Raw genomic sequence first — 13,780 nt, forward strand, 5'->3', positions numbered from 1 at the left:
ATTTCTTCATAAATGTGTTAATGAAATTTCTACAATAATGAAAATGGCATGAATTAAAATGCTATTAAAAAATTTTTTCTGTTAAAAAAAAGAAAAAGACAAATATCATATGTGATCACTAATATGTGGAATGTAATAAAAAGTGGTACAAAAGAACTTACAAAAACAAAAACAGACTCAATGATTTTGAAATCAAACTTATGTTTACCAAAGGGGAAATGTGGCAAGTGGGTTGGGATTGACTATACACACTACTATATATAAAATAGATGGACAATAAGGACCTACTGTACAGCCCAGGGAAATCTACTCAATACTGAGTAATAACCTATATGGGAAAAGAATCTGAAAAGGAATGGATATGTGCATATGCATAACTGATTTATCTTGCTGTATGCCTGAAATTAACACAATTTTGTAAGTCAACTATAATCCAACAAATTTAAAAAAAAAAAAAAAAGAGTATGGGCTCCTGAACAAGGCTTTTTGGATTCAAATCCTGGCCCTGCTTTGTAGACCTTAATTTTTTCAAATATAAAACAGAAATGGTAGTATTTACCTCATAATATAATTGTATTGAGGATTATACGAGAAATCTACAGAAATCTCTAAGATCATTGTCATCACAGCATGAGGGATCAATACATGCCAGTAATCCCAGCATACTCCAGACTCAGCTACATGCAGTGTGTACACAGCCATAATAATCTAAAATTGAATATTCAATAAACTGAAAATATAATAAAATTGAGGCAGATGGAAGGATAAGATTAGTACATGTTTATGAGGGTGGGGAGGGTTTGCAGGGGGAGGGGAGATAAAGTCTCAATATTCATTATTTGATAATGCCTGAAAGCGAAAAACAAACAAAAAACAGTAATGGAAGCATGCTATTTCGAGGTAAGAATGAGACTGGAAGAATTAGCTTACAGGATGAAAAGTGGTTGCACCATTATCCTTCACAAAGCTTGTATAACTAATGGACTCCATACCCTCTGTGTATGAATAACAGATTTAAAATTTTTAAACCAGACCTGAACTAAAAAGTTCATCTGGATATTATGCCAGAAAGAGAGCAGTTTACAAAGCAGTACAATTCTACAGAATGGAGACAGGTTTGCTTTCTCTGGAGACAAAGATATTGAATAACCACATACTTCCAGAGGCAGCAACTCAGCACCTTCAATGGCTGTTCCTTGTGCATGTCATTTTGGAAAGCCTTTGACCCTGTCATATTTCTTCTGCATTTGGCAGGACTTCCCCTGGCTCTCTGTGTCACAGTAACAGGTGAATAACTACAGCAAAAAAGATCCTTCTGTCTCTGGACACTTGTTTATAATGGCATTCAGGGTCCCGGAGCTAGGCTGACAGATGCTCTTCCAGAAGGTTAATGAGATAAAGGTTCCTCCAGCTGACCCTTAAGCAGAGATTACACCCAAGGGGAAGATAAGGAGATTATTCCAGAAGCAGGCACTGCCTCATGTTCTTCATAAATTAGCACCCTCAGAAAGGTAAACCAAGAAGGTCACCCTCACTCAGCTGACGTCAATAGTTAATTATTTTTCATATTGCTGTCATTTTATTTTTTTAAATGAGATTTCGGGCTGTTCTGTAATTGTTACCAGAAGTACCAATGCACAAAAGCCAGAATGTATTTGGAAACTAGAAGGGCTGTTTTTGTTCTTTGGATTTTTCTCCAAGTTCAAGGAATCAAAGGTAAGTTATTTGAATGTTTATTTATTTTTTAATTGCTTATAGATAAAATCTGTGTACAGAGACAAATACTCAAAGTGAATTAAGGCCTCTCAAAGAGCTCATCTGGGGTAGGCCCTGAATAAATTCATTGATTGACTGAATGATTGTTAGAAATGTTTTTCACTTGATTGAATGTTTACTACAGAATGTTAATTGCAATTTATTTTAAAATAGGAGGGACGAAGGCATCCTATTTACTCCTATAAAACACTGAATACCCATTCTTATCATTAATTTCAACAACATTAGTAGGGCTATTAAAAAATGAAATACTTTATCACCTATAATTAGACAGAAAATGTATTTTTTTACCTTCTCATAGTTAAATCATGAGTTGCTTTCCTTGGAAAATAGCAAGTATGCTTTATCCTCAGAGTTCATGATGTTGAGCTACTTAGAAATTTAGTTGCTTATGAAATTGTATGCAGAAAAGAACTGCATGTTTTATGGCAAAACTTCAAGTTAATCTAAAATTAAAGCAAGCCACAAAACAGGCACATTTAAGAAAAATAATGTATTAAAAAATTAACTGTTGAAATCTTTGCTTTTTTGTGTATAAGCCTGATCATTATAACACACTTGATCTTTTTAAAACATTTGAAATCAATAATGTTCTGTTCTTCTCTAAGGATAATGTAGCTTTGGACATTAACTGAGCATTGATTTTAAAATGCCCATAGAAAAGTAAAACATGTAGTTGTTTATATCTGATCCTGTCAGTTATTTTACATGTCATGTTTTATTGGTTGCATTTGAAAGGAGAAGAAAATTTCTGGAAAAGGTTATATGAAAATTCCTCTATGTTTTGCTACCTAAAAATGATAATGGAAGAAGCAAAAGTTTTATTTACCTTCCCTTTCAAGTGTCAATTATATATATATATGTTTAAATTTACAAAAAACATTTTAATTAGAAACAAATGATGGGATTCCAGTATTCTCTGAGCTTAACTGCTAAAACAAACCAATGTGTCTGTTTCAGATATTTGACCAATCAAATCAGCTTTAGTTTTGTTTGGTTTAATTAATTATATTAATTCAATTAGCTATTTTTCCTATTCTCATATACTACATATTAACTATTACAAATAGCATAATTATATACAGAAAAGTAAATGAAACAAGCTCACCAAAAAACTACAACTTGTTATATGCCTCTATCTAGGAAACAAAGTATTAAAACTGCATAATAAAAAATCTTTACGTGTTTACTTTTTCGAGGCTTTTTATTCTGTAAGAATCTCAGATCTGTGAATTTCTGTTAATCTTTAGTGAAGTCTACAATATTTAGAGTTTATGTACTTCAGCCAGACTGGTTTCCCATTTGTGACTAATTAACCATCATGAGTGTATTTACATAGAAAATGCTTTGGGGAGAGAGTTCAATGCAACTAGCTGTTGAACATAAAAATTGAGTGTTTATAAAGTCAGGAATTTCTTTTTAAAAAACCTGTAGATTATTTGAAAAATCAAAAGATATGAAAAACTATCCATAGTACACCTATCCAAACACAACTTATTCTGGCATCGTCAATATGTTTCCTCAGTCTTTTTTCTATGCTTTTACGTAATTTTTGCATGATTGCAATTCTACACACCACTTATATGAGGCTTTTACACATCTATTGCACTGTATTAATGTTCTACATTGCTATCTTGTTTTAACAAGCATTATTTTATTGGCTGCATAATGTTCCTTTCAATTACTATATCATGATTTCCTTTATCTAAATACTCAACAAATAATTATTTTTAATTATTTTGTTATTATGAATAAATTTGCAATGATTATCTTTGTGCATAAGCCTCTCTCAATATTTAGGATCCTCTCTCAGTGTTTAGTGGATTTTTTTAGCATAAATCCACTAAAGCAAGATTATTGGGTCAATGCAATATAAACAGTTTTAAGGTATTTGACGCATATGGCCAAATTTCTCCTCAAAAGTTTTCTTATGCCTGTAGGTAATTTTCCCTAATTGGATTCCGCAAGCAGAGTGTTTGCCACATACCCAAAAGATAGTGTTAAAAGATTCAGACATCCCAATATTTCAAAAGCTTTCCTTTAAACTTTCCAGATTCCAAATGTACTTCTTCCACTGACACACAAAAATAAAATGGTTTCGATTTCAAAACATTCATTAAAGAAAATTGTTTAGTACAACAAAAATCAGTTCAATAGTTCCAAAGAACAACTGCTTCATCAAGACACCAAGGCTCCTGTCTTTGGTATGCATAATGGGAATACCAGTTGCTTCTGATGTGTACAGCACTGCTTATGCTCTTACCTTTCCATTTCACATAAATAATTTCATCTAATTGCTTGTGACATTCTGATGTGTGGGAAAAGAGAAGAGAGAAAATCCGCCCTTAGCAAATCCCAAAATGGAAACGCTATTTATCAGAGTACAGGCGTTTTTGCATTACATTTGGTTATACTAAATGAAACCTTTAACTAAGTTATTATTAGTTCACCAAGGTAGGGTAATTATTTTAGTAACTGTGAAATGTCAGGAAGTTTGCATTTGAAGACACTCCAGTTCCTGCTAATCGCTTACTACTGGGATATGTTTTCGTTTCACAAAATCACCCAGGAAGGTATTTTCCCTTATTGCGGTTCCATGAACAGAGAACAAAGCTTCATTTATATTCCTGAGATACCTGTCCAATAACACTCATATTAACTTTGCAGCTCCTATCTTTTTTCATTTCTGCTACAGTCTCAGAACAGCATAATTTAAAAGGTTCAAGGCAAGGTTTTTTTGGTTCAATTATATTGGAAAAGATGTCCTTAGAATTGAAAGTGTGTAAACTGAAGACACCTTTCAACTGAACAAACTGTGGCTAGCACACCTCAGACCATTTATCAGATTACTTGCTTTCAAATCAAAAAGCAATTGCTGCCTTGTGACCCTTCCATGCTTATTTTGCCGATCACACTAAAGGGCTCTGACTTTATTACACGTGTGAGCTAATTAGGCAGCGTTGACATGACCTATTGCTTTCTTGGCCATTTCTGTCAATCATGAGCCTGCGCCACCTTAAATATCAACCACATTTGTAAGACTAGTCCTCTCTGCAAACAGATCCTGTATACCTCCAGTGCCTCTCTCAGGTTCACAGATTTTAGGCTGTTTTAAAAATAATCCATCTGAGGCAAAAAAGTTTGTTTTTCACAATAGTCTCCAGTTTGATATTCTAATTCAGGAGATTTGTGGAAGTGGCCATAATCAAACTCCTGACCTCATCACTGTCCTGGGAAGTATCAAACTCCAGGGTGACAAGAGTTTCCATCCATGCCACCCATCCTGGCTTCAGCGTAGGAAAGTCACTGGCTCAGCTGTGGGGAAGCAACTGGTTAGATCAACCATTGGAACACCAGAATGCAGCTTGTTGAAAGGAAGGAGAGTGTGACGTTCAACCTTCCAGAGCGGATGGTTTTCAGCAACCACTGGGTCTGAGCTTCCTGTCTGAGAGTGGGAGACAGTCACCAGGATTTTAGCCTCACAAATCAGGAGCACCAAGTCAGATCTAACCATTTTCCTAAGGGAGGAAGGTGTGCTTTTTGCTCTGGGTCCAAGGCAACCGGCAGGCGTAAGCTTATCCTACAGTGAGTTGCTGTGGTTGACTGGCAGAACTGCAGTAACGATAATTCATATATGGAAATGCCATTGTCAAGTCTGAACTACAGCGTGCATTGCTAGGATTATTAATTTAGCATGTACTCCCACTGTTGCACCTCTCTTCTGGCCACAGTGAAGGTGGGAAGAATAGGAAAGAGCTACAAAGCAGTGATAAATATTTCTAAGGTGACGGCTGTATTCAGTAGAAAAAATATTCTCCCATTTTCTTTCAGTCAGTCATTCTTGAGGAAACAAGGTCTCTCTGTGTACCTTTGGAAAGTCATCTTTATCCATTCCAGCTTGGGTTTCTTCATCCAGCTACATTTAGTCCCCTCACCCACCATGACTGACCTCTATTTTCATAATTGTTCCCCCAGGAGAAGGGTTAAAGGAAAGTAAAGCAAAAGAAATCATATAAAGTCAGAACCTTGAAATTAGTGAAAATTTCCGCTTCAGAAATAGATGAACTTCATACAGAAAATAACATATGTAGGGCAAATTTGTCAGTCTTACAGCTCCTGCTGTGTTTACAAACAATTAGAAGCTACATTTAATTAAGCTCAACTATGAAACCCAAGGGCATTGTTACTAAACCACTGTAGTCAGTTCAGACCTGATCCAAATAACTTGTGGATGGCAGTCATATTAACAGTGCTTTACCTTAGTATTGTATTTTTCTTGTAAAAGCCCATGTTTTAATTAATGTTATTTCTTAAGATTTCACTGGTTGGTAGACAATGTGGTGATTTCTAGTCAGGAGCCTAAGACAGAGAATGCTAAGTAATGTTTCTAAAATCATTCGAAGTAAGAAGGTTAGAACCAAAGCTGGGATTTAAGCTGTATCCTGTCCTATCTTCTTAGTCTATTAATCAGCTCTGTATAATATAATGAGCGCAATGAATATGGTTTTTACTCCTAAATCAAAAGCCAACTTTCTTCTACTCACAGCAGCAGATGATTGCTGGTTCCAGGCCATCGCTAACATCTATTTGCATGACTGATCTCAGGAATGCTGGCCACATCCTTCTGCCCCACCCTGAAAATGGAAATACCAATTTTAGGAGTTCTGTTACTCATTAAGGAAGGAATGTGACATTCTGAACTCTTTGGAGAAGTAGAGGTGTTTATTCACAGTGTCATTGTATATGCCCACTGAAGCTCTGAGTTTAGTGGCAAGTGACAAGATTGTGCTATGTATCCAAAGGCAGAACCCGGCCAAATGAGTGTGATTAGACACAGTGGGGAAGCCTCTTCTGAACCAAAAATACCTGCCTATCAAAACACTGAAATTTCACCTCTAGGTTTGCAATGTTTCCAGAATCCAGGTACTCAATTCTGAAATTCTCCTTTCTAATAATCATCCTTTCTTTCATGGAATGTGATTTTCACAGTTACCTAAACCACCCCAATCCCTCATCCTCTCCCAGTTTCTCCAGTTCTTCAGCCCATTTGGGCCTCAGCCTCCTTCACATTAATCCTAGGTCCTGGGATCCACTCTGGAACCTCCCTTGGCAAATTTCTTGTTATTACAACAGAAACTTGGTCCTTTACCTTCTACCCCACTCCACCTTGCAAAACTTTAGCTTTCACTTTTTCCACTCTTTTTCCTGAGCTACTAAGTTTCACTGGAGAAGGCCAAATAAAAGAGGGTTTTTATCAAACAAATGAATGCACTGTAACTTGAATCAGGCCCTCCATGCTATTCCACAGTCATACTCACCTCTGATCCCCAGATCCCTGCCCCAGGCTGATTTCCAAAGTTTTCCTTTCTCCTTGAACCTACCTGATTCTCCCTCCTTCATGACAGCACAGTGAAGAGCAAAGGCTTCAAGGTTTGTACAGGACTATATTCAACACCGCATGCAGCAGCACGAGGAGGTCTGTCACTGAGTGGCTACACGACCTTGGCAAATTGCTCAGTCCCATTCTTCTCTCCATTTTATGGTTTCTCATCTATAAAAAGAAATAACAATAGCAGTGTCTGCTTCATTGGGCTGTAATGTAATGAACATAAGTGAAATAACATCTATGAAGCTCTTAGAGAGGTATCTACAAAATCGCTCAACAAGTGCCAGCTTCTACAAAGCGACTATGTTTACAGTCAGCGTTACTATTACGGCCTCCTCCTACCTACTAAGAGTGAAGGCATTTGATTTCATTTGACGTCTCTTCTTTCCACTTCAAAGATTCTCTGCATCCATCCTAACTCTTCACACTCTCTCTTATTTCAGGGGGAAGAAAAAGATTTTTTATCTTTGCTAATGTTATTTCTATCTATCTATAATGTTAATTCCATTTACAACCACCCCCAAGGCCTTTCTCTGCCTGTCTCCTTTTCCTCTAACTTCAGTTTCCTGGACTGGAGACTTTCATCCAGTGTTTCTCAACATTAGTAAAAACACCAATGCTGGAAGCCTTGAAGATTCTGATTTAAATTGTCTGGAGTGGGATCCAAGCTAGTAAGGAGGTTAAAAGACAGAAGTAGTAAAAATCCTCCATATCTACAATAAGCAGTTAAGGAATACACAAAATAAGTAGATGCAAAATGTCAAAAACTGTCATCAGGAGGGGAGGAGAGCACATATGCAAGACTGTTAAAAATGCATTTAAAATTAAGGGATCAGGAGTTCCCGTCGTGGCGCAGTGGTTAACGAATCCGACTAGGAACCATGGGGTTGCGGGTTCGATCCCTGACCTTGCTCAGTGTGTTAAGGATCTGGCGTTGCCATGAGCTGTGGTGTAGGTCGCAGACGTGGCTCGGATCCCACATTGCTGTGGCTCTGGCTTAGGCTGGTGGCTACAGCTCTGATTCGACCCCTAGCCTGGGAACCTCCATATGCCGAGGGAGTGGCCCTAGAAAAGACAAAAAGACAAAAAAAAAATAAAATAAAATTAAGGGATCAGCAACTCAAAATAAATCAGATAGATAGATAGATAGATAGATAGATAGATAGATAGATAGTAGATAGATACATATAAAAAACTTCATGGTAATAGGTAGATAGTAGATAGATAGATAGATAGATAGATAGATAGATAGATAGATAGATATACAAAAACTTCATGGTAACCACAAACCAAAAATCTGTAACAGATATACACACACAAAAGAAAAATGAATCCAGGAGTTCCCATTGTGGTTCAGCAGATTACCAACCTGACTAGTATCCATGAGGACGTGAGTTTGATCCCTGGCCCTGCTTAGTAGGCTAAAGGCATTGCTGTGGCTGTGGTGTCGGCTGACAGCTGTAGCTCCAATTGGACCCCTAACCTGGGAACTTCCATATGCCACAGGTGTGGCCCTAAAAACAAAAATAAACAAACAAACAAAAATCCAGAACAATTAACAAAATGCTGATAAAAACAAGCTAGAAAAATTGTGAGAAAAAAAAACTATTCAGGTTATCCTTTTATGAAGCCAGGTTTGAGAAGCTTGATTTATTGCCCTTCTGGAAAGATGTAATAAGTGGGTCATTATGTTATGAACCACCAGGGAATGTGTTTTATTCTCATAACTTTTTTTTTTTTTTTAGTAAATGTTATATCATAAATACATTTCCAGTTGGAAGGAAGGGTCTCATGATTTAATAGGTTGAATGATTTGTATAATCATTCCATATTGTTTCATTTTTTTTTAACCATTTCACATAAAACAGCACTGAATGTATTCAGGCATAGATAGGTTATAGGAATATGTATTTTGAAAATGCTGCACCTGGGATTTCCCATTGTGGCTCAGCAGAAACGAATCTGACTAGCATCCATGAGGACACAAATTTGATCCCTGGCTTCACTCAGTGGGTTAAGGATATGGCATTGCTATGAGCTGTGGTGTAGGTCACAGACTCAGATCAGATCCCACATTGCTGTGGCTATGGTTTAGGCCAGCAGCTGCAGCTCCAATTCGACCCCTAGTCTGGGAACCTCTATATGCCACAGGTGTGGCCCTCAAAAGACAAAACAAAGCAAAAAAAAAAAAAAAGAAAGAAAAGAAAAAAAGAAAATGCTGCATCTAATGCAAGCTGTAGAAAGCCACCTAAATGCTTCCTGAAGGTGGGGACCATGTCCATGTTGTTCTTGGTCATCTCATCAGCACCCCCTTTTCAGGCAGCTACTACTACTCTGCATCCTGCATTCTGTCTCATTTCATGCTGTCATCTTCTACCTAAGCCAGGAATCTTGGTATCATCTAAGGCATCCTCCTCTTCTTCATATCTAATTTGTCACCAGATCCTATCGAGGGCTGTGCTGATAAATATTTAGCACCTATCTTTTCAAGCGGTGAAAATCCATATTCAAAGGGTTTTCCAATCTCCATAGTGTAAATAAAGACCCCTACTATGGCTAGTTTCAAACTACTGACATGACAGCTTCTACCAGAAAAAGGCACAATTGGCTCTCAGAATCCAGATGCCAATGTGAGCTGGTCCAGCACACTGCTGCATTATCACCTTTAGGGTAAAGATGTTGTTTAACCCCATTGCTATGGGATCATATATAATAACAGTCACCTCCCTGGTCCTAACCTCTCCATTTCCTAAACCCATGAGAACTAGTTAGTAGGTGGCAAATTCTGTCAATATGCTCTCAGAAATAGTCCTGTATTTCTCTAGCTTTAACTAGTTTTGTTATCCATTTCACAGCATGTTCTCCTGCTTGGAAGAAAAGATTAAAAAAAAAAAAAGACTTCAGAATAAAGTTCAATCATGTCATTTGATGGTCCTTATGATCTGCCTCCACCTTCCTCTCCAGCCCACTTACTTGTAGAGCCTGCATGAGTTCCTGCCATGACTAGACTCATGGCTTTCTGCAGATCTCCTTACTTGGGAAATATACATCAAGAATTTACAAAACATATCTGTGGTATTTAGAGAATAATAATGAAATGCTAACTTCCCAGATTAAATAATAAAACATTAATAGTATCTTAGAAGCCCCCTGTCTGCCCTGCCAGGATTTCATCCCCTTTACTGTGTTAATCACACACAGTTTGCTATTAGTGTTTCCATATATTGATGTATTCTCTACATACAATATTTCTGGAAGTTCCCTAGTGGCTCAGCAGGTTAAGGATCCAACATTGTCACTGTTGTGGCTTGGGGAGTTTTAATACATGAAAATTGGCAAATGCTACAAAGTTCCTGGCCCAGGAATTTTCATATGCCGCAGGTGTGGCCAAAAATAATAATAGTAATAATACTTCATTTTATCTGTGTGTGGTACTTACTAAACAATGTCAAGTTGTATATGTTCTCCTATGACTTAGTTCTTTGGCTCAATATTATATCTTTAAGAGTCATTCACATTGTTGCCTCTAGCAGACACTGAGAAAAAGCTTACCCCGTATTCTTCATTAGGGAATACATTTTCAGGGAACCAGGAGGAAAAGAAAATGAGCAGGGAGGCAGTGAAAGAGGGAAGACTAACTTAAAAATGGCTTACCAATCCGGCCAACCCTTGATTTTTTAATCTGCTTATTCTATCAATTACTGAGAAAGATCTCTTAAAATCCACCTGCTCTTATTGTTGATTTTACTTTCTTTACTGTTCCGTCAATATTTGCTTTCTCTGTTTTGAGGTTATACTATGAAGTACATGATGGTATAACTTGTTGCACCTTTCTGATGAATTTTCAACTTTTATCATGATACGACCCTCTTCATCTTTGTAGTGCTTTCTTCCAAATGAGGAACTTTGTCAACTGGTGTGCTGGAAGTGGCCTACACTGACTTATAGGAGCCAATTGCTCATATCTCTTTTATATTCTATGTAGCACATTTGTGACTTGAAATCAGCTATGGGGGAGTTTTAATACATGAAAATCTACAAAGGCTGAAAATCATGCCTCTTCTCCATCCCCAAGAGCTGGTTATTGAACATTTACCAGCAGATCTCCGACCTCATCTGATATTAATATAGCTATACCAACTTTCCTTTGATTAATGTTTGTACAATATAACTTTTTTTATACTTTTAATTTCAACCTCCCTTTATCTTTTCACTAAATGTGTTTGTTAAAACAGCATATAGTGGGATTTTTTTAATGCAGTCTGACAATGTTTGTCTTTTAACAGAAGTGTTTTGTCAATTTATACTTAATATGTCACAAATATTGCATGGGAATATTACCAAAAAATTACATAGTTGTTTATTGGAAATTCAAATTTTACTCACTGTCCTATATTTTATTTTATTTGTCCTATTCACATACTATAATTAGCCCTAAACTTCAAAATAAAATAGTACCAGATCAAAATAACAGCTAACAATGTGCCAGGCCTTCTGCAAAAGATGTTTTCTTGACATCTATTTTCTCATTTAAGCTTCAAAATAAAACAAAACTGTATAACATGCAAGCATTAATTCAAAACGATGGTTTTAGAATTACTGTTATACCCTTTATAGGTTAGAAATTTGAAGCCTATAGAGATTATCTGCCAAGTTCAGGAAGTGCCTTAGGAAAGCAGAGCCCTCTTACTGAAACTTCAGCCCCACAGATGCTCAAAATGAAGTTCATCTTTCTAGGCAAGAACCATGATAAGTCCTGATGGATAAGAAAGGCAGAGACTTCTGTTTAACCCGTTTAATCTATTCCAATTCTGCTCTCCTTGATTAGCTAAAATATCGTTCTTTTGTGACAATACATGTACCAATGCTACACATGCAATTCTCTTTACTCAGACCTCCCAACATAATCCAAGATCAAGTTTACATGAGACTAAAACTAAAGAGTAGTTGCTCCATGGTTTGCACTATTATAATCACAGGCAGCAAAAAGATTCAGAAAGTAAAAATGCTGGACTAAATCAAAGCTGATTCTGATATGAGTATTTCAGACATGGTAAAAATCTAATGAGATAAATATGCCCCAAATATGTAGCACCCCTGAGAATCACAGGAAGAAAGATGCCCTATGTTCTGGCAACCAGCACAGCTGACACCAGAGGAAAACATGTATTTGGCAAGTATCATTAATGTGTCCCATAAGGAAATTGATATTCCTACCCGTAATACATCCTCAATGCACCCCCCAGCTTCTGAAGTTAGCATCCTCCTAAATTGAGGGGATTTTTTTTATAGGCTCTTGTATGTCTCTGTGAATTCCTATTACTTGTCTTTCCGCCAGCTTCTAAGCAGATCATGGAGAGAATCTGCCTGCAGCCTGGTAATGACCTAGTACTGTTCCAATAAAACACTTTGGTTTCCATATCATTCAAATTTTCTGTCAACCCAGGCTAGAAAAATGCTCTAAAAACAGTAACACCCCATTTATTTCTGAGACATCACTGCAACTTATGATCCACATAACTCAGACTATCTTGTAAAATTCCATGCTGATTCTTTTGTTTGTAACCTATGTATTTATTTAAACCCTGCATTCTGAAACCTATGGAGATAATGACCCCAAAGCACAGGTTTCTTTTTGTCAGCTACTGTAAACAAGCTCAGCCAGACTGGCCAGCAACTTTGACATCATTGTCCTCACTTCCATTTTGCATCCTGTTTACCTCATCCTGACCTCAGTACTAAATCAACTCCACTCACTCTTTTCCAAAGAACAATACTTTACAGTTCATCACAATTTATAGAAACATGCTACTCTCCTAACTTTTAACATTGGATTATCTTGGGGGAGTAAGAATTTTGCTTATAGATTCATGTAGAAATCATTTACAACCTTTCTGCTGAAATACTCAAGTATGCTTTAGCACTGCATGAAGAAGCTAAGTATTGATCCTGTGGTTCCTCACAACCTCTGGTACCACACTGCAGACCCTGAGGGCATGTGAGAGTTGAGGGCATTCCTGTGGTCCTGGAATTGCCATCAGAATAGGCCTCTGGAACTGGACTGTGGCAGTGAATGGCCTCAGCCATTGCATTGTGAAGTGGTTCCTTGCCTTGGATAAAGGCAGCATGTGTAAGCACTTTAAGCTACCCTACAAGTGTCTCAGTTGTGTTTCTCCTTTCTGAGGACACCGAGAGTGTTGCTAAAATATTGGCTGCCTCTGCACACTGATGCCAAATAGAAACACCAAGACAGAGTTGGAGGAAACAGAAAAAGTAGCTTTAATTGCCAGGCAAAAAGGGGACACAGCAGGCTAGTGCCTCAAGGACTGTGCCCCCCGGCCACCCTTCAAGGGGGTAGTGAGCAGGCTTATAGTGTTTGAAAAGCAGGGTAGGATAACATGGATATTTTCCTGATTGGTGGGTGGTGAGGTAACTGGGAGTCAGTGTCATCAACCTTCTGGTTCCAACTGGTCTGGGGTCTACGTGATTGTGGACAGCATCCAGTTAACTTCTTCCACCTGGCGGGAGCTTTAGCACCTGCCAAACAGCTCCAAAGACGGGGCTCAGAATATTATCTACAGTCCCTAAGGAAAAGTGAAGGTCCTTGACTTTGTTGCA

The 13,780-nt window shown here is 37.5% G+C and overlaps 1 protein-coding gene across 4 annotated transcripts in view; it reads left to right on the top strand.

Annotated features, from left to right (window-relative positions):
• The first annotated feature begins 1,338 nt into the window (after positions 1-1,338).
• The window catches only part of IMPG1 (interphotoreceptor matrix proteoglycan 1), a 148,860-nt gene continuing 136,418 nt past the window's right edge, over positions 1,339-13,780 (top strand). For all 4 annotated transcript variants that reach the window (XM_047763585.1, XM_047763592.1, XM_047763599.1 and 1 more), the window contains exon 1: positions 1,339-1,716. In XM_047763585.1, the coding sequence (XP_047619541.1) occupies positions 1,650-1,716 (67 nt within the window). In that variant the 5' untranslated portion in view covers positions 1,339-1,649. The remainder of the gene's footprint in view (positions 1,717-13,780) is intronic.

Source organism: Phacochoerus africanus, chromosome 2, assembly GCF_016906955.1.
Source record: "Phacochoerus africanus isolate WHEZ1 chromosome 2, ROS_Pafr_v1, whole genome shotgun sequence".
Lineage (NCBI taxonomy): Eukaryota > Metazoa > Chordata > Mammalia > Artiodactyla > Suidae > Phacochoerus > Phacochoerus africanus.